This window comes from Pithys albifrons, chromosome 2 (genome assembly GCF_047495875.1).
Source record: "Pithys albifrons albifrons isolate INPA30051 chromosome 2, PitAlb_v1, whole genome shotgun sequence".
Taxonomy (NCBI): domain Eukaryota; kingdom Metazoa; phylum Chordata; class Aves; order Passeriformes; family Thamnophilidae; genus Pithys; species Pithys albifrons.
In genome coordinates, this window is record NC_092459.1 from 48,876,893 (window position 1) to 48,901,022 (window position 24,130).

Genomic DNA, 24,130 nt, shown 5'->3' on the forward strand with positions numbered 1-24,130 from the left:
GAGCCGCGCAGAGCGTGCTGGGAGCCGCGGGCCCCGCCCCCCCCGGGCAGTGCGGCGCGCGGCGGGGCGGCGTCCGCCATCTTGGCTCGGTGTACGCTGCCGGCGCCGGGCGCGGCGGGGCCGGGCGGGTCAGGAGCGGGAGCGCTCGCTGGGAGCGTGCCGGGAGGCTCCGCTGAGATGGGTAAGGGCGGAGCAGCGCTGAGGGCCGTGGGTCAGGGGCGGGAGGGGCCGCACCGCACCGCACCGCACCGCACCGCACCGCACCGCACCGCTTGTGCGACGGGACGGGACGGGATGGGACGGGACGGGACGGGACGGGGGGTGTAGGGTGCCTGTCGTGCCGTGCCGTGCCCCGTGCTGTCGGGCTCCCCGCGCAGGCCGGGCTCCTGCTGGCTCCGGTCCGGCACTGCCCGCACGACAGCTCGGTCGGGGCTGGGGCGGGACGGGGCCGCCCCGCGCTGTTGTCCGGTTACTCAGTCAGGAGGGCTCTGCCGTCATCCCCCTGCCCTGCCCTGCTGATGGTGGAGTGGAGTTGCCCAGCCCTCGTTCGGAGGACGTTCCAGGGCTTCGCTGCTCGCTGTGTGTAGTCGGGGTGGATGTCCATCAGTCCGTCCGTCCGTCCTCCCGGACTGGCAGGTTGCGGACTCGGACTGGGCACTCCTGGCGGTCTGGGCGGGGGCGAAGCTACCTGAGCAGCACCCGGCGATGCTGCGAGGCGCGGAGTTTAGGGAGACTTGTGTAGGCAGGGAGGGAAGAAAAAGTAGTATAATCGGTCTTAGTCTAGGCACAGCAAGTGGGCGAGATGCAGCATGTGGTGGGTGGAGGGATTTGGTGTTAAAACGGGTGTAGTTTTGCAGCACGGAAGTTCAGGCTTGCTTGGATCGAGATGCAGAAGGTGTGAAACCAAGGACTGTCAGTCTTCTTGCCCTTATGATGTCTGTACGAAAACTCTCGTGGAGGGAACGAAGCTATAAATTCCTAAGTTTTTCTCTTTGAAAACAGTTTTAATCAGACTTTCCTTCCACTTGACCTTCTCTAACTCTTTATAGAGCTGGTGACTGGGTTACTTTACATGTTCACTTTCCTTTGCCTCACGGTTTTATTGTTACAACTGAATTAGCAAGACATGAGTGATTAAGAAAGGGATGCTGTTCTAGGACTAGTTAAGCCAGTAGCATTGTTGGAAAAGTTATCTTTTTAAATTATGCCTCAAAAGTTACATGACTGTTGCTAGAAATTTGCTTTGAACAGTGGCACACTTAGCACTGTGGTCCAGAGATGGCAGTAGTTTACTTAGGTTCTTGTGAAGCAAATATGTTTGGGTGAAACAGGCAGCTGAGTCCTTGGGTGTCTTGTTGATGTCAGCCTGTCTGCAGTCTGTTTTCCTCTTATAGCTTGTGTTTTTTTTCTCAGCAGTCCTTGGTACTGCTGATATAAAAAAAATCCAAACAAACCAAAACCAAATTGTGTCAGCATGGAAGTTCACATGGAATTGTGCACTGCTCAGGAGCTCTAGTTTACACGTTTTTTCCTTGGAGAAGAATTCCAGATAAGCGACAGTTTGTGTAGAGTCTTGAATCATACTTTTTCCAGTTGTTTCTCAGATGAAGGCTACAGTTTTAGCTTTGAAAAAGCACCATGCTATTTAGCAACCTTTTTTACTCAGTTTGATCATTCCAGTGACAGAATCATGAACTATCACTTTTATCTTTTCACAAATGATATGCCTGAAATGATAGATCCTAATCTTCTTACCTAATAAAAGAGCTATTAATTAGAGTGAGTCAACAATTTGTTAATTTGAAATGGAAAAGAGTATGGCTATTTGGCAAGACAGTGAAAGTAAAGAAACAATGCCATAAGGTATTAAATGAAGCAGTAATTACTGCAGCCCTTCTTCTTGGATTTGTCCGTATTAGTAATACTTCTAATTTCATCTTTATGGGAGGAGGAAGCAAATTTTTTACTTGCTGACAGAATCAAAATTTTGTTTTGCAGTTTGCTCACAAGACCCACAATTTCTGTTTACAGTAGCTTATGACTTTTAATGACGTATCTGATCCTTGAGATGCACTGTCATTTAATCTGCATCTTACAAATGCCTATCTAGGCAAAGATTTTTCTGTGATTTCTACCTTAAAAGATGTTTGTTTGGGAACTGGATATTGCAGGCAGATGTAGGAATATACATCTGCTGCTGTAGATACTTGTGCAGTGCAGGAGATGGCAGGTTTGGAGTGATTTTTCTTATTTTTTAATAGACAACATGGCAAGCCCAGGCAAAGATAACTTCAGAATGAAAAGCTACAAGAATAATGCACTTAATCCCCAAGAAATGCGCAGACGAAGAGAGGAGGAAGGAATCCAGCTTCGGAAACAGAAAAGAGAAGAGCAGGTAAGTTCTAGGTGAGCTGTGAATTGCTCAGTGTTGGTGAAGCTGTATTTGGATATGTGAAAGGCCTTGAGCAGACTTTCCTGTGGAGTAGAATCCAGAGCTCCAGGTTGAACATCTGTTTCCTTTGCAGTCTTGGGAAGCACCAGGCACCTCTCAAAAGCGTCATAACCAAGTGATCAGAAACCCTTTTAAGTCACTAGGACACACAGGAGACACCTGTGACTTAAACATTAGTCTAGGTTTAAACATATGAAAAAATACTCTTATTTCTGGACTGAAAAAATCCTCTTATTTCCAGCAAGGATTTGAAACCTTGAATTCTCTTCTAGAGTTTGGGTCAAAGTTTTGCTATTTGACAACTAATAAGAACATCAGTTTTTAAATGTCTGTCTGAAGTGTTCCTGTGCAGTTTGTCAAGATACAGATATAGGAGTGTTCTTCTCCTTTATGTTGTTTAAACTTTCATGTAGGATTCCGCTTGCATGGCTGAGTAGGAAGGTGAGTAGTTAAAATTCTTTGGTATTGATGAAAGCTTTTTGTCAGGTCTATGTCATCAGTACCCACTCTGTGGTAAGTTCTAATGTCTCCCAAAAATTTCTCCTTCATTTAGCTGTTTAAACGCCGAAATGTTGCTCTCCCGGGAAATGAAGAATCTATGGTAGAAAGTCCAATTCAGGATCCTGATGTCAGCTCTACTGTACCTATTCCAGAGGTAAATACTTTGGAGTGTGTTCAGAATGTTCTGTATTAATGTGCATAGTACTAGATGTAAGAAATCCTCCTTGCATTTTTAGGAAGAAGTTATTACAGTAGATATGGTACAGATGATTTTTTCGGATGATCCTGATCAACAACTCACAGCAACTCAGAAATTCAGAAAATTACTATCTAAAGGTAGGGAAATACTGCCTGATTTTTCCATTTGCTTCCTTCTGTATTACTCTGAATTATACTTGCAGTCAGTTAACCTTTAGTTATGATTTACTTTAAAATAGTGCTTGCAGAAACTTCTCGTTCTGTTTATAAAGAAATGGTGCCAAATCTCTTCCGACCTACTGGCTAAATACAGAAAGCTTCATTATTCTAATGCTAAGTCTTTCAGACAAAGTAACAAAAACAAGGATGTTTTGATTGAGGTGTCCAGAGCAGTAACTAACTGCACACTAACATACAGTAATTGTTGCAGTGATTCAGTTTCTGATTCTCATTCTGTAATCAAGGAGAGAAAAGTTACATGTCTGCTAAAACAACAACTGTAACTTGTTTTTGTTGGGACTGTAAGACAAGAATTCTTGAGTTGATGCTGGTATTTGTATAGCTTAGTAGGTAAAGGTGTACTTGGTCATTTAAAATAGTATCTGATCATAATTGCCCTTCCACTGACCTGAGCTATTGGTTGAAGAACAGTGTTTTGTAATGTGTTATTAACATGCCAGTGGATAATAGTGTGTGCTACTGTTATTATACATAATAGGGTGTTTACTAATTTGTAACATGCTATAGAGATGATTGTGTAGTCTTCTTAAGTCAAAAGTTTGTAACTCCTTCATTTGAAAATAAAAGGATTGAATGAAATTATAAGAACTGCAAACATATTCATGTTTCATGTCATACTGAAAAAGTAATTTATTTGGTCTTTTTACACAGATATGTTTGTTTTTATTCCCTAGAGCCTAATCCACCTATAGACGAAGTCATACAAAAACCAGGAGTAGTACAGAGATTTGTGAAATTTCTAGAGAGGAGTGAGAATTACACTCTGCAAGTGAGTTTGGCTGGTACTCCTTGGGGGTTTGGAATGGATTAGAAACCTTCCGAAAGAGCTTTGGAAAGCACATGTTGTTTTTTTTAATAACCACGTTTAATTATTTTTAACCACTGAGGCCATACATTTTAGTTATTGCTGCTAAAATTGTGAGTTGACTTTTGTGAATTTCGTAGTAGTCTTTAGAGTGATGTATTCATCTGGGCAGATACTTGGGTGCTGAAAACAGGTGTTCAAGAGGATTTACAGAATGGTATATTAAGATCATCAGCACTGATGTGTGAGCAAAATCTGTTCTGTTTGTGTTGAATATATTGTAGTACATCTCAGCTAAAATCTTAGAAAATAATAAAAAATACAGGAAACTGGAAGGCTTATTTGAATCCCTTTTAGAAAATCTTCACAAAATATCTCATTAATGGTAGGCATAAACAGTTCTGTCTACTTGCCATGGGAGTGGCACTTAGGCCTCGTGGACATTCGTACTAGAAGAATTAATATAGAGTAAACAAAAGGGATTTTCACTAGTTAGTAGGGATTTGAAATCTTTCTCATAGTTGGTGGTGTAAGCCAAAATGTAAAAATAATGTAACTACTGAAGGTTCTTACTAAATAGAGATTTTGTAAAAGCCAAGGATGTTATTGAATAGAACGTACTCTAATAGTAACTGCATTTCAGTGTTGTAGGAAAAAAGTTGGGAAATCAACCTCCGTAACTCTCATGTTGAACTGTATTTCATGAACTTAAGTTTTACTGCTGAGTGGTTTAACGTGGTTGTCTTTGTGCTCCTCAACAGTTTGAAGCAGCTTGGGCTCTGACAAACATAGCGTCTGGAACTTTCCTACACACCAAAGTTGTAATTGAAACTGGAGCTGTTCCTATTTTTATTAAGTTGCTTAGTTCAGAACACGAAGATGTGCAGGAGCAGGTAACTCTTTTCTTGAGTAGTTTTATAACTTCTTAAAATTCATTTATGAGTTGTCTTTTTTGGGGTGTGTAGGGTTAGAGAGGCTTTGAGGCCCATTTGCCTCATGGCTTGTTGATCTGTCTCCGGGAAGATAAAAATGTACTGTTGGTGTATTTTTTTCCTCATGGATTTTTTTCTATTCTAAAACATTTGCTGTAGAAAGTAGATTATCTGTGAAAGTTGATTTGCAAGCATGTATAAATTCACTTGGATGCTTTCCTTTTTAAGGCAGTATGGGCTCTTGGAAACATTGCTGGTGATAATGCAGAGTGCAGAGACTTTGTTTTGAACTGTGGAATATTGCCACCCCTCTTGGAGTAAGTATTGTAAACTAATACTATAACTGTAGTGTACATGTATAGATAACTGTAAACTTCAACTTAAAATATACTTGAAAAAAATATAAGCTTTCTTCTAAATTGAGAATGCTTCTTTTTTTATTATGTCGCTATAAACCAGTGTTTTGGATTGCATGAGATTCCTGCATGTCTTTAATTAATTAGTCCATGACTGGAAGTTTTCCAATGTTTGCAAAAGGAGAGAAGTGTTATTTGACAGGATAAAATTTCTGTATTGTGCGGAACTCTGTGTTGCCAGATTTCTGGATATGTAAGGTGGGAGAGGATGATTTTAATTCATACCTGTATATTTCCAGCTGTCTGGGCAACAGGCTGGTTTCCCCAGTTTTATCCAGTAGTTTCGAGTTCAATCTTCCTATTTATCCATTTGCTTGTTGAGATGAGCCCAGAGAGTAGTTGTTACATGAGATGTACTCCACTAGAAGATTTCCCTTCACTAGGAGTATCATTCCAGCATTTACTGAGGTTTATGAAAGTATGTAAGGTAGCTTCATCACAGGTAGAAAATTTGAACAACACAAATTTTGTCCAGTTTATTACCTGTTAAAGTAGTAAAATTGTTTAGAACATTTGTAAAATAGTTTAAAAGAGCAGAGGAGAACATGATTACCTTCCTTGAGGGTTTAAAGGATTAACAGTTCTAAACATTTCAGTCTGTATCTGAAAGTGAACCTGATTGTGCACGTGTTGAATCTTTCGTGGTGTATTTGGCAAAAACAGTAAAGTGTTCATTTTTTTAAAAGAGCTTTCAAATCTAACTTTTTAATGGAACTATTTTTATTATTATTAATTGCATTCTCAGAATGAAACCATCAAAATTCATTCAAGAGAGGGTTGTGTCTCCTAGCCCCTTCTAAAAACCCTTGGAAAAATCAGTTGATTTTTCATATAAGCAATGGTTTACTTTATGTGATTATAGAATGAGATGTCCATTGAAAGTAACCTGTTCAAATTCAGCTGATTTTAACAAAATATTTACAGCATGTGACCTCTGAAGAGAAATAAATTTTAACAGGTGCCCAGTAACAGGAATTCTGATCCTGATTTGAGATACTCTTGGTAATAATACACATGAAATTAGTTGGTTTTTAATAAGAAATTACTGTTTATTATTGTTGTCTCTCTTTTACAGACTGTTAACAAATTCAAATCGTCTTACAACAACTAGAAATGCAGTTTGGGCTCTCTCAAATCTTTGTAGAGGAAAGAACCCACCTCCAGACTTCAGTAAGGTATAATAAAGTAATTTTGAGAAATCAGAAAGCTAAATACCTATATTTGTAATATTTTATAGCAAACAGAATCTTTGAATCTGGATATAGACTCCATTTTATGTTTTTAATGTCCTCACAGTCTTGTCCACCTGTTGTATCTGTGAAAAATCATCTACTTTGCCACTGATGAACAATAAAATCACATTGCTTAAAAACTTGAGACTATAATTAGTTAAATGCAAATAGTCATTCACTGGTGTGAAATGATGGACAAATTACACATTCAGAACTAAACCCTTTGGGGCTGTTTTTTCCCCAGAAATTATTTAGAGAATATGAGTTATGATTGAAGCTTCTTTAATTTTTTTTGTTTGTTTTATGTGTGTGAGTGCATGCTGCATGAATAAAATTTTGAGTTTTATGCTCTGTAAGATGCAGTTAAATCAGAGTATGACGACAGAGGTTTTTTGCCTGTATGCTCTCCCCTTTTATCCTCTTCTCACTAGTATGTGGTTATAAAGAGAGGATCACTGTAGAGGCTGGTAGGAGTTTTAGCTTCTTGTTTTCATTATGAAGTTAATTCCTGATAAGGTTGATCACATGAAAAATATGAACATTGGATATTCTGGTAAAAGAGGGTCTAAATAATTGTTGAAGTTAATCTGGAGAGAGTTTACATCATAAGTTAGTAATTACTGTCATTACTACTTAATAATTCTTGAACAGATACTAAAAAAAAGGGGGATTCCTATTGCGAATTAATCGATTATCTCACAATTGCTCTGCCTAAGTTATATCTTTAGTAGTGTTTTGTTCTGGTAGTGGAAAAACCAACAAGATTTCTTGCTGCTTGAGCACAAAACTTCAGAGAAAAGGATGCCCTGTAGGGAGCTGCTATTAAGAATAGATCCTTTGCTTTTTACCCTTTGCAATGGCACCAGTTTGACACATAATGGCGGCTGAATTTGCATAACCCTTGTAAGGTAAAGAATTAAGTTCTGCAAAGAGTATGCGATTCCCAAGCTGTGCAGCAGAAACCTGTCAAGTTCCAAATGGTGTTAAGATGATCCAGTTTATTTGGCTTTGTCTGTACGGAAGTTACCAGAGATTAAGGCTGGAAGGTAGAGCTGCAGTGAGAGCCGAAATCAGATATTGCTTGTTTGATTGGTTTGGTGAGTGTTGGGTCCTCTGTGAACTACCCTAGGTTGATTAGTACAAATAACTGCCAGTACTCCTACAAAGACAGCAATAAAAACCCCAACTTTATTTCTTTGAGATTTTGTTCCCTGAATGATTAAAAAAAGTATCAGTAATTCCAGATCATCTGGTTACCTGTAAAAGCAGATGGTTTTTGTTTAAGATGAGCAATTATATACTTAATATAGTATCTAAATAAATTCATAATTAATCCAATTTGCCACTTTGAATTGGGTATCTAGTTTAATCATAAAGTGTTCCATTTAGGTCCTGATTCATTAATGTGCTTGTGTACTTCGGCAGTAAATAGTTATTCACATTTATGCCTTTGCAGAGTGTTTTTTGAAACGTGAAGAATACAGAACACCTAATTTTATGCAATATTTTTCTTTAACCTAGGTTGCTCCTTGCTTAAATGTTTTATCAAGACTGTTGTTCAGCAGTGACCCAGATGTATTAGCAGATGCTTGCTGGGCCCTCTCCTACCTTTCAGATGGTCCCAATGATAAAATTCAAGCTGTTATTGATTCTGGAGTATGTCGAAGATTGGTAGAGCTGCTTATGTAAGTCTTTTCTTCACCAAATAATTCTCTTACAGTACTGTTAAAATTGAGTTCTGTTTTCTCACCTCAAGTCTTAATTTATTTTTGTGAAAAGTAATGAATATAAATTCAGTCTGAAACCTTTTAAGATGCTTGCTAGGTTGCTTGGATCCTTGGATTGTTCCTGAGATTGACAGTGAAATAAAAGTTTTCTTCAAAGTATTCCTTTATATTCTTTAACATTTAATGTAGGATTTCATGTACCTATAGGAATAGAAGGGTGAAGACTTAAGACCAAAGTTGAATTGTAAATTAATTTCTCACTGTGGTACTTTCCTTTCTAGGAGATGTTATTCTAATACAGAGTTGTTGGACTCAGCGAAGTCCAGAGGCATACTTGGGCCACTTTTGAACTGTTCCAATATGTGCAGTTTATGATGCATTATTTTCCTAGAAAGGAGCACTAAATCCATGTGTTTGCTTGGAGCTGCAGGGTAGGTCAGGGATAGTTGTTCCCAGCATTGACAACTCAGCAAAGTTCCCTGTGAAAAGTTCATTTGTCAGGAGAGGTGAGGCTGCTTTCTGTTCCATAGAAGCTCTAGGGCAACTGAGTAATTTCCTTCCCCCACAACTCAGGCAGCTGAATATGTGTTTCATGTGTGGTGGCTTCTAGGATTATTGACTTACAAAAGGGTGAAGTGTGCTTATAAGGAGGGCCTATTAAATTGTAGTGTACACCTAAAACACCCTTTTTGTTTCTGTGGGCATTAAATGATGCATGTTCCAGTATTGTATTTAATAATACTTGAACTGGGTAAAATTGATATGCTGGGCAGAGAAATTGCTCTAAGTTGTGTTGTTCCTTAGAGGTTCCTTGAATCAGCAATCCAGTTGTGGGCTTGCAGTAGTCAAATTTGGCAAAATAAGGGGGAAAGTGTAATAAGTAATGCAGTATTTTCTATAACTAAAAATGTTGACTGAAAATGCAAAATTATGCTTTAACACTTGGTAATATCAAGGAATTTAATATTTGTCTCCAGGCATAATGATTACAAGGTGGTATCCCCTGCATTAAGAGCAGTTGGAAATATTGTTACTGGAGATGATATCCAAACACAGGTAAGATCAGCTGATTTTAAAAAAATGTTTGACACAACAGAATTTTGTAAAAACTGTGACAAAAATGCATGTCCAGTACAGGTATCCCCATGTGTCACTGAAAGAGGCTCTGTAGAAATCTATTGTTAATTTGACAATTTTGGCTGCTATTTTAAATATTAAATTAATGCAAGAATGAACAGTTTTTTATAGCATTGTAGGTAGTGGGTTACTTTGTTCCTGTGTGGTACTTGGACTGTTGCTTCCCTTTTTTTTCCTCCTGTCCTTTCTTAATGGGAGTTCAGTAAGTTACTATGTTTCCCCTTTTTTCAGTCTTCAAAGGCAGTTCAAGTTTGCACTTGTAAAAACAGTGATACCTGATTTGTCTATGAATTTGTGTGTGATCATCTTACTGATGTAATCTGTTCTAAAGGCGTATTTTCTTAATTTTATGCAATTTAATTGAGTTTGAAGCAATGCAGGAAATACCAAGACAGGTCTTGCTTTAAAAAGAATTGTGGCTAAGAGGCTGACAGAATTAGTATAAAAGGAAAATAAGGGAAAAGGTTAATTACGTATTTTGTGGACAAAATACTCCCCTCTAGAGCTAAGGAATTAAATAGAAAATCTTTGTCTCTTAAAATCCCCAACAAATAACTCTACAAATTAGATGTACACTTCTCAGTTATTTTTATTTATTCGTATTTTAGCCTTAAGCAACCTTATTTAGTTTTGCTGCTGTCAGTCTTTTTATCTTTTTTATTTGAAGGTAGATTCTTTGAAGTTGCTGGATTGTCTGTTCACACATGAGAGGATTGAACACTCAAAGTTTGCAGGATGTTGTTTGTGATACTTTGTATAATATAAATGTGTTGCAAAATCTTTTGAAATAATCTGGAAAATACTCATCTTTTTTATATATGTGTATATTGCACAAGCAAATATATATGTATATTGTGCTGCCCAATTTTCAATTCTCAAATTATTGTAGGTAATTCTAAACTGCTCTGCATTGCCCTGTCTCCTGCACTTGCTTAGTAGTCCCAAGGAATCTATTAGAAAAGAAGCATGCTGGACTGTTTCTAATATAACGGCAGGAAACAGAGCTCAGATTCAGGTAAAGTCTGTGAATTTGTTACTTGGTTTTGTTTTCATTTTCCTACTTCACTTGATTTTTCGTCATAAGGACAAATAAGTAAATACTGCACTGACTCTGCATTATATCTTTTAGTTGTGTTTTAGTCGATAATTTTACCTAACTTAAATGTCTTCTTCTAAATTTTTAAATACTATTTCAAATAAAAATAGCTGTCATGACTTGTACTAGAGAAGCTGGTAAATTTCTCTCAAAGAGATTTGATCAATGCTATAAAATAAATGGATATTTCTCTTAGGTCTGATATGGAGACTTACATTTTGCCTGTGGGAACATAATCTACAGCTACATTATCTAGAATTTTCTTCTGCATTGTAATATATGTATTAAAGTAATAAGGAACTTTCCTTCTCAAAAGTTGAAGCAAAACGTCTTGCACAAACTTGTCCAGAGAAAAGTGGAAATGTTGGACATTTTTCTTGGATAAAAAAAACCTGTGTGTTTTCATCAATGCTGAGTTGTATTTTTGTGGAAATTATTAAATCCTGATTATTGTTCCAAGTGTCTGCTGCTATCTAAAAAATGTTCTGATTGATAAAAATGAGAATTCTGAGTCAGGGGACATGTTTCAATATGATTTTTTCCCTTCTACTTCAATCAGAGATGAAAATGTCACTTCTTGATGTAATTTACAATACATAATGAAGTCTCTGATTACAGACATAATCTCTCTGTGGAGACCACAAAACTCAAAGTGAAATTTTGTTCTGAGGCTTGATCTTCAGGTCAAAAACTCAGGATGTGTTTTAGGATTTTTAAGTGGGCCAATCCATTAAGCACTGTTCTGTCAACCAGAAACATGGAAATCAAAAAAAGAAGGTACTCTGATGGCTGCTCCAGTGCAATGTTGGAATAGTTCTGAATTTCAGTTTAGCATTTCTAGTTTGTATGGCACCTTCTAAAAAAATACCCTTTGCTTTTTTATCAGCAAGCATCACTAACTCTTGTAGTTAGTGTTCTGAAATCTTTATTAATTGTAAAATACTACTATTTCATCTCTTAGGCTGTTATAGATGCAAATATTTTTCCAATATTGATTGAAATTCTTCAAAAAGCTGAATTTCGCACCAGAAAAGAAGCAGCATGGGCCATAACCAATGCAACATCAGGAGGAACCCCTGAACAGATCAGGTAAGCTTGTGTGTGTTACTGTTTTCTCTGCCTGATTTCTGCATTTGAATCTTGACAATCAGCAACAAAGTCCTAAACGTAGCCTCAATTCCTTGGAACTGTACAGGGACTAAACAGAAATTCGGAAAAGTCAGAGAAGGACATGCTGCAAATTTAATACATTGATTAATACTGCTTTGTTTCACTGGTATTTACACTTAAGGCTTTCACAGAGTTATCTTCCAGAGCTGATATTAAATTGTCAAACGCAACTGGAACAGTTAATGAACAGTTTCAGTGTCTGAAAATGTAAAGCTTTGGGAGAGTTGTTTAGAAACTGTATGCAGTGGGATTGTATATTTGTGGAGAGACTTTTTATAGAAAAAGTAAGTACCAGTAGCAGTAGACTGGCATGTCCAAATAAACACACTGGGTTATCATTTCTTCTTTCCCCCTCCTTCTGTTTTATTTCTGTTCCAAAGGTATTTGGTAGCACTGGGTTGTACCAAGCCTCTTTGTGACCTCCTGACTGTGATGGACTCAAAAATAGTACAGGTGGCTTTAAACGGACTTGAAAATATTCTGCGTCTTGGAGAACAAGAGTCTAAGCAAAATGGAATGGGCATTAATCCTTACTGTGCCCTTATAGAGGAAGCTTATGGTAAGAAAATACTTCTTTTAAAACTACATACCTGAACTTCTTTATTCCAGACCATAAAAACAAAACTATTGTGAGTCATTTTGAAATTTGTAGGTAAGTTTAATATAAGAATTACTTCAAGACTAAGCAGACATTAAGTATCATAAATTAAGAAATGTAACATGGTGGGAAAGTGGTTAGATACAGAAAACATCTGGGTGTTTATCTGTGGTCAGTTTGTGAAATGTCCCCCTAGAGAAACATTCCCAGAAGTATTTAACGCAGTCTATTGGAGCCATGCTTTGCATAAGTTTATCAGCCATTCCTAAATATATTTTTCATTACTTTAGTACATAGTCCTGTCTGGTACAATTCCATTACCAACAGGAATGCAAGATCAGGGTTTGTTTTTCTGATTCCCAAAGCTGGATCACTTTTTGGCATAGTAAATATCAGTAATAGAAAAATCAACTTCAGATCACAGAACTATGTAAGTTTTTCTTTGTGAAATCATTTTGTTCTCTTTCTTTTTATAAGAGTTATTGAATTAAACCATGTTTTAAAGGCAGACTATCAAACTAATTTGTGGAATTTCAGGACTTGAGGCTTTTGATTTGCCAAAACTCATGTTAACATTGGCTTGTAATGAAATTGGCATTACTTATGGAGAGTTACCTTTTTTGTAGCTCTGACATAAGAAAATTGGCAGACATTTGTCGTTCAGGAACTGATAGTAACAGTTTTAGTTGACCATGATTATATCTCATTAGATGGTACCGACTTCTCTGTAAAGCATTTTTAAATCTGAATTGCCTGTTACAGAGTTTAATTTCTAAAATCAAGTGCACTTGGAGAACTTTGCAATTTAATGTGTAAGAGGAATAATTACTGAATGCTTTAATGGCATTTATTCTCCTCCAGATTATTGAATGTCTGGGTTCTCTTTTTGCCTTTACTACTTAAGCACAGGCTGCTGAAGCTGCAGAGTATAAATCCAAGAAAGGAAAACAGCTGATTATATCACCCTCTTTGCTTTGGCCTCTGCAGTCACCAGAAGGCTTCATATGAGCTCTTTCTAATATGACTTAAGTGAAAACTGAATTATCTTAAATAGCTGAACAGGAGTTTAGTATCAACCTGCCTGACTGCCAAACACATCCTTCAGCCAAGAGAGCAGAGGTTATGTCCTCTACCTCACAAACAGTAAGCCTTTGGAAAGATAATATCTTCAAATCTCACAGTTAAATTTGGAAAAAGATATCAAACTGTTCCCAGTGACAACTCCATAATAGAAGATAGAATTTAGAGTTGGGGAAAACTTGAAAGAATTAAAGAAAAGAAATCAGGATTTGAGAAATTGTTATAGGAAGCAGTTTTAGGCTATCCTAATCCTATATGGATTCAATTTCTTTGTAGGCATGGCATATTTCTTTGGAGATACTCCTCCTTCTTAGTTTGATATGCTTTTAGTGTAGTTTTAAAATTAATTTGGATAGCAGAAAATGAAGAAGTAGAAATACATGGGTTAGGAAAATAACAATCCGTGTTATCAGATGAATTGAGGTGATTTGGGGTTGCGTTTTTTTTATCTAAGAAGTACCACTATATACTATAATGTTTCCCTTTGAATTCATCATTTAAGCTGCTTGATTTATGAAAATATTTTATTTTTAATTTAGGACTTGATAAAATTGAATTTCTTCAGAGGCATGAAAACCAGGAGATCTACCAAAAGGCCTTTGAACTCATAGAACATTATTTTGGTGTTGAAGAAGAGGACTCTAATATTGCACCTCAGGTGGATGAAAGTCAGCAGCAGTTTGTGTTTCAACAGCAAGAGGCTCCGATGGAGGGTTTCCAGCTCTAAACTACTGAAGTGAAACACAAGCATAAAATTTAAATGCTTGTACTGTTTGGGTTTTGTGTTGTTTTTCTCAGAGGTCTTTTCTTCATGGCCAAAGTTAGAGGAAAAGCTGAATATGTTTTGCAAAAATAGATGAAGAAGCAGCTCATGCACTTTTGTATATTGCGTTAGAGACAACTGTTCTCTGTTTTGTATTTGTGTTTTTCATTATCTCTTATGTACAGAAAATAACTGTGAGTAATCATGTCTAAATGTGATTTAACAAGAACTGTTAAGCTAAGACTTGGTAGAATTTTAGGTAGTGGTTCTGAATTTTTCATGTAGTCTCAAACTTCATATCAGCAATACAGTTACTGACAGTTGCATTTTTGGCAGTAAGCTTGACTTGCCCAGTCTATCAAATCTACCTCTTGTACTGAAGCGAAAGCATTGCTTCAAAACGAAGGCATGAAATAAAGAAGAGCTTGTAAGAAGCTGAATTGGAATGTGAAAAATATTTATTTAAATTGTGAAACTTTTATGCATTACTTACTTTACAACACATTGTTGGAATTTATTTATATAATCTATTTAAAGACATAAGAGATATACATATATAATGCTAATTAGCTAATATAATATTGAATATATGAAAAAAGTTTTTTCTGAATTATGTGGGAAGGCTATTTCAGAAGTTTTCAAATTGGAATCAGCAGAAAGCTTGCTGGTCATTCAGTGTTGGCTGTGTAATGAAAGCTGCTAAATGGCATTACAAGTCAGCCACAACTGCAGCATTTTGCGGTAGAAGCCGTTGCTGTAGTTACCACAGGAATGCTGCAATTATGAGTGACAGAGATGGTGATTTGCACAAATCACCAAGCAGATGGTTTACAGCTGTCGTTTGTCAAAATATGGTAACACCACTTTAGTTTGAGAATCATTGCAATGTTTGTTTTTCTAGTACAGTAGCTTCTTAAAAGTTTAGGCCATAGGTGTTGTTTTTTGACCAAATATGCTATTGCCACTTGAATTGTTCCTTAACAAATTCAGCTTTCTTTTGATAAGACAATAGAAATACCCCTTTCCAGTTGAAGGAAAAGTTTGTTGTACTGTAAATAGCATTAAGTATGTGGACACCAAAACTAACTAGAACTTACTGTTATATAATTATTTAGGCTCTACAATATACAGTGTTTGCTGTTAAACACCTAAAGAAATAGAATTCTAATATTTACGTTAATAGTTTTGAATACAGAAAAATGTATACTCTGCTTCAACTTGCATATAAATAGTGTTTCTGGTGTACTAGTAGTATATCTCATTTGGAGAAATTAATACTTTGGGTTTTCTCTGAAGTATTGCTATTTTCTATTACCTGTAATTAATGTATTAACATCAAACTCCTGGGTTAAGTGAAATCCGTGACATATGAGAGTGTTTCATGCTTCATAAAAAGCTGCAGTTTAAACTTCAAATCACTCACCCATGGCACTGTGCTTATTACTAAACAGTATTTCAATGCACTGAAAAATACAGGTTAAAGGTGGTATCATTTGCAGTACTATTTTATATTTTAGATTTTTTTTTACATGCAAGTTAAGATTCTAAGATGTTTGTCTTTGATGTTACAGCAATATATTCTATATTGTAATTGAGTGTGGGAGTTGAAGTGGATTTTCTAAGATCAATGGTCAGTTTTGACTAAGGTGTAAGTTGGAGGGAAGAAACCTTCCTTTGAAGTCTTTTTAGTGGAAGATAGAAGTGTAAGAAGTGTATATGAGTGCAGTTACTTTATGAACTCTGAATAATGAGATATTTTAGCAAATGACACTTTAGATTTGTACAGCATACAGCAGTTTCGAATAGTGTGATAATATTGAGTACAGCTGCCAAATTTTCCATGTAACGTGATTGTACTTACGTCCTTTTTACTCGTAATACTTCTAGGTTTTCATACACCAACCTTCCTTTCACGTGCTCTCCCCCTCACCCCCCATCTATCAAAGTACAGGGTAACATTCATGGAAATCTACCAAGATTAGTAGCAAATGCTGAATTTCAATATTACTCTAGTGTAAGAAAATTATTCAGGTAACAGGGTATTCCTTTGTTTCTAACAACCTTGTTTTGATAACAACCAGCTGTGCCTGCTTTTTATTTGAAGAACCCTGTAAAAACTACATTTGTAATCCTCTCTAATTTAAACCAAATCTGAACTATGAAAATCTTGATTGAAAGACTTGAAAATGAAAAGGGGACATTTGAAGTATTCTGTTTGTTTCAAAGGAATGATTTCAGTTGTGTGGATATATTATTCTATATGTGTGAACAGTTAGTGACTGCACTTTACGCATTTAGATAAACTATATTTCATGCCTCTGATGCATTTAAGTGGAACTGTTTAAAAGGGAACTAAAACTGATAGACTTTGAATAATGAAAATCATTATTTAAACTTAACATTTGGTTTACCCTAAAATTGTTAAAAAAAACCCCCAAAAATTCTTTAAAGGATAAATATACAGGATGGCCTCTCCTATTTTATCACTGGGTTTACATCATACTTTGTTAAAAGCACAAAAATGAACAATATAAACCCAGAGATTATTACTTAAGGTCAGTTCTGTTGTTCTCATTTGCAAGTAGGGGCATGATTATGATGATGTTGCCTAAACAGATGAAACTAATATGGAGAGGAAAACAAAATAAAACTGTGATATGAAAATCGCTTAAAGTTTCATATTTAATATGGATCTGAAGTGTCCCATCAGTTATGAAGGCTATATAAAAATATACAATTTTGGTTTTAATTAAAAGGGTACCAATTATTCTGCTTAAATGTGAATGCTAACTAGCTAATCTATGCAACTATGCCAAGGGTAAGATTTTTTTTATTAGTTCCTTTTTCTCGTTACACAAATCATATCTAATTTTTTCATCTTTGCACTTTTGTCCAAGGACTGGTTCATACAGCTTTTTAATTTTCTAGTATTTGCTTTAAACACTGTTGCTAGCAGCAATCAGAAAATAGTAATAAAGTTGGCACAGAAATGCTAGCTGTAGAACAAGTTTGCAACTGGAAACTATTTATTGTTGGGCCTGTCTTTAAGAAAATAGTAAAGATGCACTATTACCTTTCCTCTGTTGTTAGTTCTCAGTTGGTTTAAATTTATTAAATTGTACAACTGAGGATTTTTGTAATAGGTCTGCAAATGGATATGTGAACTTTAACTGTGACCTCAAAGAGTTCACTGAAATCTGAAATGAGAAATTTCAGTTACTTATAGCACAATGTCTTCATATAATGTGTGGAAACTACATTACGTATGTTAACTTCAGATAGTAATAGTGCATCTTTAAATCCAGGCCACAAGCTCATTACTGTAACAGAACACATATGAGTAGTATGCAATATTATGGAATGTTAAATCTCCAAATACCATACAGAAACCAATAAAACCTATTTTACAGATGTTTATTGTATTTATTTAGTGGTTCAATAAGTGTGGATTCTTAAACTAGAAAATGCATGCCATGTTTGAATACAGCATGAGTGCAATGGAGTTGAAACTGGCTGATTTGTGTGCTGAAAAACTAGGCACTGTCACCAGACAGAAAACTTCTTGGGTTTAAGTATTTTTTAGTTATCTAACCAAAGATACCTGATATTCTTATGAAACTACTTCATCTCCTTTAAAATTAATTACTGCTTTTAATCATATGCAAAACATTCTAACTTTAATTATATGCAACAAGTACACTGAATATCTCCCTAATAAAAGAGACCCTCCCTTTCTTGTGATGCTTTAACAACCCTAATTGGCTTCAGTGTGTGCATACTATAGTTGTCCACTTATGGGTGAAACTCATTAATTGCTCTCCACAACAGTTAATTTTGCTCCTATAAGGACATTTGATGTTTTATATTAAGTTACTTTGCCTTTGCCTCTGCAGCTAGTGCAGCCTCCTCCCGCCATTTGGCCTTCTTTGCCAGGTTCCAGCTTGTTAAGGACTCGTGACGTGCAGCAGCCTGTGGAAGGAAAACATCTGAAGAGTAGCATAGTAGGAGTAACGATGCCCCCCAGGGAAAGCTACCCAACCTCAGGAACGGGCAGCGACTGCTCACAGACCCGGGGACTAACAGGCTATATTAGCTAAAACTTGGGCAGGTATAAGCTGCTGCTTCTGGTTTAGGTTTGTCTAGTTTTCACAGAATTCCATCGTTTCAAAGTGTGCTACAAGGCTGTACTCACCTTTTTAGCTGAGGCAATCACCGCAAAGCAGGCAACAATTGAGAGTCCAATCATGATGTAACAAGCTTTCACTCGAGCTTTATTTCTTGCCTTGTCTAGCATCTCTGGCCTGCAGTTAAAGTTGTTGAATTGAATCATTACAAAAGAGTAAAGTATCTCTTCTTCAAAGCATCACAGACATCACAATTGAAAAATAAAAATAGAATTAGCTTCTGAAACAAGGATCTTCAGCTTGCTGTGGTTGGTTATGTACCACTCATTTTCTGATCCTAATCCATTTCCTTTGGAAAAGCAACATTTAATGGACTTAGACTGATTTATTTTTTAAGCTGAAGAAATTACTCAGGCAGTAAATACTTGCATTTAAATGCCTGGGGTAAATACACCAGAAACTGCCTTAAGCTCTATTTAAACATAGTGAAAGTTAAGGGGGTTTATCTGTTTTGAACAGATGGAGAAGTAAATGTGGTGTCAACCATATGGGATGAAAGCAAGTTCCTTTTATTCAAAATTAACTTCATAAATCAATTACTGTCATATCTAAGCTGTCTAGATGGTGTCCTGTAGGCTGAGGACTTTAAATACATGGATTGGATTAAAGCAGAGTTTGTACTGCTATGTGTTAGAGGTTTTAGTTCTTTATTAAAGCAGCAGTCTCACAGAAAGTGGGCAGCTGATATCAGCCACCTCATTATTACAGTAAACCTAAACAAGACAATCTGCATGATTATTTTGGCTGATTGTCAAAGACAGAATAGCGAGAACTTCTGCCCTCCATTTGGCAGTAGTAGCTGCAAGAGAGGTGTATGACCCAGCAACCCATGCTGGTGCAGCTCCCATTTCCACCCTCCTGTTCTGAGAAGGCTCCTCAGAACTGATGCCAAAGGAGTTTTTGTTCTGATTTTCACATTTTGTAGATTTTAGGAACACAGTAGTTGTAGATTTTTAGAGGGTTAATATTTCTAACAGTTTAAGTTTAATGCCTTTCTATCACTACCCCTGTCCCAGAACATGGAGCTTAAATTCCTTTAGTTAATTAATCTTGTTTAGACTCCTTTCCAAGGTAGAGCTGAAGGATATCAGAAGGCCTACAGAATGAAACATAAACACAGGTCAGAGTGACCCAAAAGCCAGAACTGAATGAACTCCAAGGGACCTTTGTGTGCCTGAGGAAGAGGAGCTGATGAAGACAGAGGGTCTTGATGTCCCCAGACCCAATTCCAGGGGTTGTACCAGGGGGGGAACTGGGGCTGGACTGAGAAATGTGTAAAGCAATGATTGGAGGGATCTTATTATAAAAGCCATGGAAACAAGAACTGAGGCACATGCATGTCATGTATTCCTGTGGGCTGTAGGCCCTGTGTTATTAAAGGACCTTTACTTTTTATCTTACCCTACACTAATGTGCTCAGAGTCCTGTTTTTAGGGGAAGGGTCATTTCACAGCATCAGAACCAGCAGTACAGGAAATTATGAAAATTGTCCCAAAGCTTCCAGCTCAGTCTTTTTCCAAGCCGGACGTGTACTGTTGCATGGGAGTACAGTTTTTAAGATGTTCATAATAATGCTGGCTGTGTTCCATTTTCCTTTCATAAATCATCATTGGAATGCTTTATATGTATTTGTAAGATAAGGAATACAAATGTATGTTTTATATGTATGTATGTATGTATGTATGTATGTATAAAACCACAACTATATATGTAAAAAGAATAGTTTCATAAAGAATTGATTTTGTGTTGTAAGTAAAGATTGTGTAATGGTCTCTTTTCCCCCAAAGCACTTTTAGCTTTACTTTAAAGAATAATGTGGTGGGATGGGGTAGATCTGGAGTTTTTCCAGTGGAATTTCTGCCCATGAAAGCCCAGTACCAAGGCAGAGGGATGCAGTGCTTCTCTCTAAGGCTTAATGCAATGGAACTGGGCAAATCCCAATCACAATGCCACACTACCCCCTTTCTTGCCAGGGCACACAGGAGCATGGGGTGTGCACACAAGGTTTCTTGCAGGTCACTGACAATGCCCACAGTTCTAAGTTAATTGCTTCTGGTCTGTACAATAGTAAAAATCATCTTCAAAACAACCCACACATCAGACCTAGCATGTAAAATTATTAATCCAATAATCCATTTGTAGCAAGAACAGCAAAACCATAAATGTTATTAGTGTGGCATATTAGTCTAATCACATTTCACAGTGCACTAATTGAAGCTCTTCTGAAGCAGATTTTCACGTCCTCTGCTTTAAGGAAAACAGACATGACCATTTTCTTCCCTAATTGCACATTATGGCCTTTGCTTCTCAATCCTTAATCAAGACTTGGGGTAAATCTCTGCTGAAGTCAGTGACAGCTGTTAAAAAAAAAACACAAAAACCAAACAAACCATAATAACCTTGAATAAAAACCTGCAGATTTGTCCTTTGGTACAATTATCTTCAGTAGCTACATTGTGCTCACAGGTAGCAACATCTTGCAATTCTTTTTTTTTCTTTTTTAACAGTCAAACAGTGCCTGTGTTCATCTCCAGTATACCACTGCTAGCTACTTCTAGTATATTACTTTTTATGGTCTTACAGTTCTAAAAAGACTGCTCACTCAGAAAGCACAAGGTGGTGACACTCACTTGCCAGGCCAGCTCCTGCGCAGAAATGAATGATCTGTGTGCGTGTGTGTATGCATATGGACTGGCAAATGCAATGGGCCTTTGTAAACACCTCCCAGTGACTTAAATAGCATTTGCAGCTTCTGAGACCTTGTCTGAATCTTTCTCTAGGGGAAGATGGTGAGACTAATACAACTTAGGAGAGGTTAGACCATTCAGAAAGCCACTGTCCAGCTCAGCAAACAACAGTGAAACTGTCAGGAACTTAAAAGGAACAGGCAGAGGATGTACCTGTTTTGCACAGCTCTGCATGCTGCTTATTCTCAACATGTCACCCAAGACAGGGATATACTGTGACGACAAAAAGTAGTGCTCCGGAGACAGACATCTAACACACTAACATCCTAAGAAAAGGCAGCAATTGACATTAGAGGCATTTCATGTGTTTTGTGGCTGACTCCCATGGGGAATGCTAACTTTTAGCAAGTCAGAGAATGATAGAATTGGTGTGTTTTGGGTGGGAAGGGACCTTCAAAGATCATCTAGTCCAGTGGGTCAACAAGAATGGAAGGCTAAGGCTACATCAAGCGCTTGCTTTTCATTGGTGGGTGATGCTCCTCTCATAACTTCCTTCCCTATTTTTAACACAAATTCTGTAATAAACCATAGATTTTTGAATGTAATCATTCAGTGACAGTCAGCTCCCTCAGAACCCTTTGTGGGAGCTATAAACAGAAAATATTGTTTACCAATAACATCCTTCTCCAATTGCACATTAGGAATAAGCAAAACAAACAAGGCAGTACATAAATGTAACCAAGGCTGTCTACTCAGATGGATCCAATTCTTAATCCCAGGCTCTGGGGACTCCAGCAAGGAACATTTTCTCATCTTAACCTCTAACTAGGACAGGAAATTCTCTTGCCCTCTGTTTCCAAGTGTTCAGTGTTGAAAAACTGACTGTTTTAAACTGTGTAAAAAAGCTTTAGATCAGAATCACGACACTGTTTTCCCTTCAACTCCATGTTCCCCTTGGACAAGGGCAGTGCACTTACGGAATCCTCAGAGGAATCTCTTCTTCTGTCTTGAAACGTCCAGTCCAGAGTAGGATTTTTTTGTCAAACTTCGAAGGTTTGTAACTTGCAACCACCCTGTGAGCCTGCTCAGCTTAAAGATTAGGACAAAAAAAACCCGTGAAACCGTGTACTAGGAGTGTAGCAATAGTAAAGGTGGAAGGGGAAACCCCTGACCGTCCTCCTCTCGTTGGACGAGCAACTCAGGGATAAGACCTCCACGTCTCGCCAACTCAGAGTGACCTCCGCGCGGTCCCTGGAGCACTCCTGTGTGCTACGAGTGTTCCTGCTGGTCCAGTTCGACCGCCCCGCCGCCTGCGGCCGTGGGTACCCAAGCCAGCAAGATAAGACTCGGGACCATCCGAGCTGCCGTGCCATCCGCGGGCCGCCCCACCGGGCAGTTCTGCCCCGCTCCACCTCGACCGGGTCCGCCCGCACACCTCCCCATCAGCCCCGGGGCGCTGCCGCGGGCCAGACCCCGCGGCCCCTCTTGCCATGGCCGCGGCGGCTGCCCCTTACCGCGGACGATGCCCCCTTACCGCGGGTGGTGCCCGGGCTCCGGGCGGGCTCCCCGGCGGCGGCTCGGCGCGACGCGGGCGGGCGGAGCAGCACGAACGACAGGAGTCGCCCGGGACGGAGGCGCGCCGGCAGCATGGCAAGTGGGGTGGGGAGCGGCGGGACCCTCTGCCTCGGCGAGAGCGGCTCCGGTCCCGGTTCTGATCCTGCTCCTGGCCCCGCCCGGCCCCGCCCCGCCCCGTGGACCCTTCCAGCCGCGCCCGAAGGCGAGGCGAGACAGGACGGCCGTCGGCACGGTCCTCCGGAGAAGGCATCCTATTCACCTACCGTACTCACGGACTGCAGCTCCAGTGTGGAAAGGTCAGCGTTCAAGTCAAAACTCGGCTAAAGAAACAGCCGCGGTAGTTTAGCTTCGTGTTAGGACGAGGACCTGTTGGAGCAAGCCCAGAAAAGGGCCACAAAGATGACCAAAGGGCTGGAGCACCTCTCCAGTGAAGACAGGGTGAGCACTGGGGTTGTTCATCCTGGAGAAGGTTCCAGGGAGTCCTTGCAGCAGCCTTCCAGTGCTTAAAGGGGGCCTACAAGAGAGCTGGAGAGAGGTTTTTTACTAGGATATGTAGTGAGTCTTGAACACCTATTACAAGGAGTAATGGCTTTAAATTGAAACAGGGTGGGTTTAGATTAGGAAGCAACTCTTTCCTGAGAAGTTGGTGATATACTGGCACAGGTTGCCCAGAGAAGTTATGGATGCCCTATCCCTGGCGGGTTGGACAGGGTATTCAGCAACCTGGTCTAGTGAAAGCTGTCTCTGCCCATGGCAAGGGAGTGTTGGAACTAGATGATCTTTAAGCTCTTGTCCAACACAAACCATTCTATGATTCTATGTTTCAGAGCAAGATGAATTCAAATTCTGTAACACAGACCTGCCCACATCCCTGTTTCTCTCATTTTACTGCTTTCAGAAGGTTCAAACATACTGATTCTCATCATATACCTCTGACATTTTCTTTTGGTTTTCCTTTCATGTAAAAAACCCAACAACAACAAAACAACAAAGAAACCCAAACACACAAGTCAAAACAAAACAAACAACCAAATAAATTTCAGTGTGAACATATCCTTGAAATAAAAGGTTCGGTCAGCACAGAATACACCTTTATTAAGCAACAGCCCGTGTCAGTATGATACCAGTGACAGTGTTAGACAATATCTCAACAGAATTGTGTCTGATGCACCAAACAGCAGAAGATTTTATGTGCATCAGCCAAAGCCAGAATGACCACTGATAAGCAGAGGAAATCTTACTCCCCAGGGATGAATCACTGCCCAGCAACAGCTAAAGGCCTGTGCTCAGTATGACAGCATAAATGAGGATCTTTAAACTGTTTGTAGCCAAAACCT

The 24,130-nt window shown here is 38.5% G+C and overlaps 2 protein-coding genes across 2 annotated transcripts; one reads left to right on the forward strand and one right to left on the reverse strand.

The window, feature by feature from the left end:
- The first annotated feature begins 63 nt into the window (after positions 1-63).
- Positions 64-20,288, forward strand: KPNA5 (karyopherin subunit alpha 5). Its single transcript, XM_071548954.1, has 14 exons — positions 64-181; positions 2,262-2,395; positions 3,006-3,107; positions 3,190-3,289; positions 4,066-4,160; positions 4,958-5,089; positions 5,357-5,445; positions 6,620-6,719; positions 8,298-8,461; positions 9,481-9,559; positions 10,530-10,655; positions 11,698-11,825; positions 12,287-12,465; positions 14,124-20,288. Exons 1-14 carry the CDS (start codon positions 178-180, stop codon positions 14,309-14,311), a joined length of 1,620 nt encoding a protein of 539 aa, XP_071405055.1. The 5' UTR covers positions 64-177; the 3' UTR covers positions 14,312-20,288.
- FAM162B (family with sequence similarity 162 member B) lies at positions 14,621-22,929 on the reverse strand. Its single transcript, XM_071548955.1, has 4 exons — positions 22,753-22,929; positions 22,196-22,307; positions 18,540-18,648; positions 14,621-18,316 (listed from the first exon to the last, which is right to left on the reverse strand). Exons 1-4 carry the CDS (start codon positions 22,865-22,867, stop codon positions 18,218-18,220), a joined length of 435 nt encoding a protein of 144 aa, XP_071405056.1. The 5' UTR covers positions 22,868-22,929; the 3' UTR covers positions 14,621-18,217.
- Between the last annotated feature and the right edge of the window lie 1,201 nt (positions 22,930-24,130).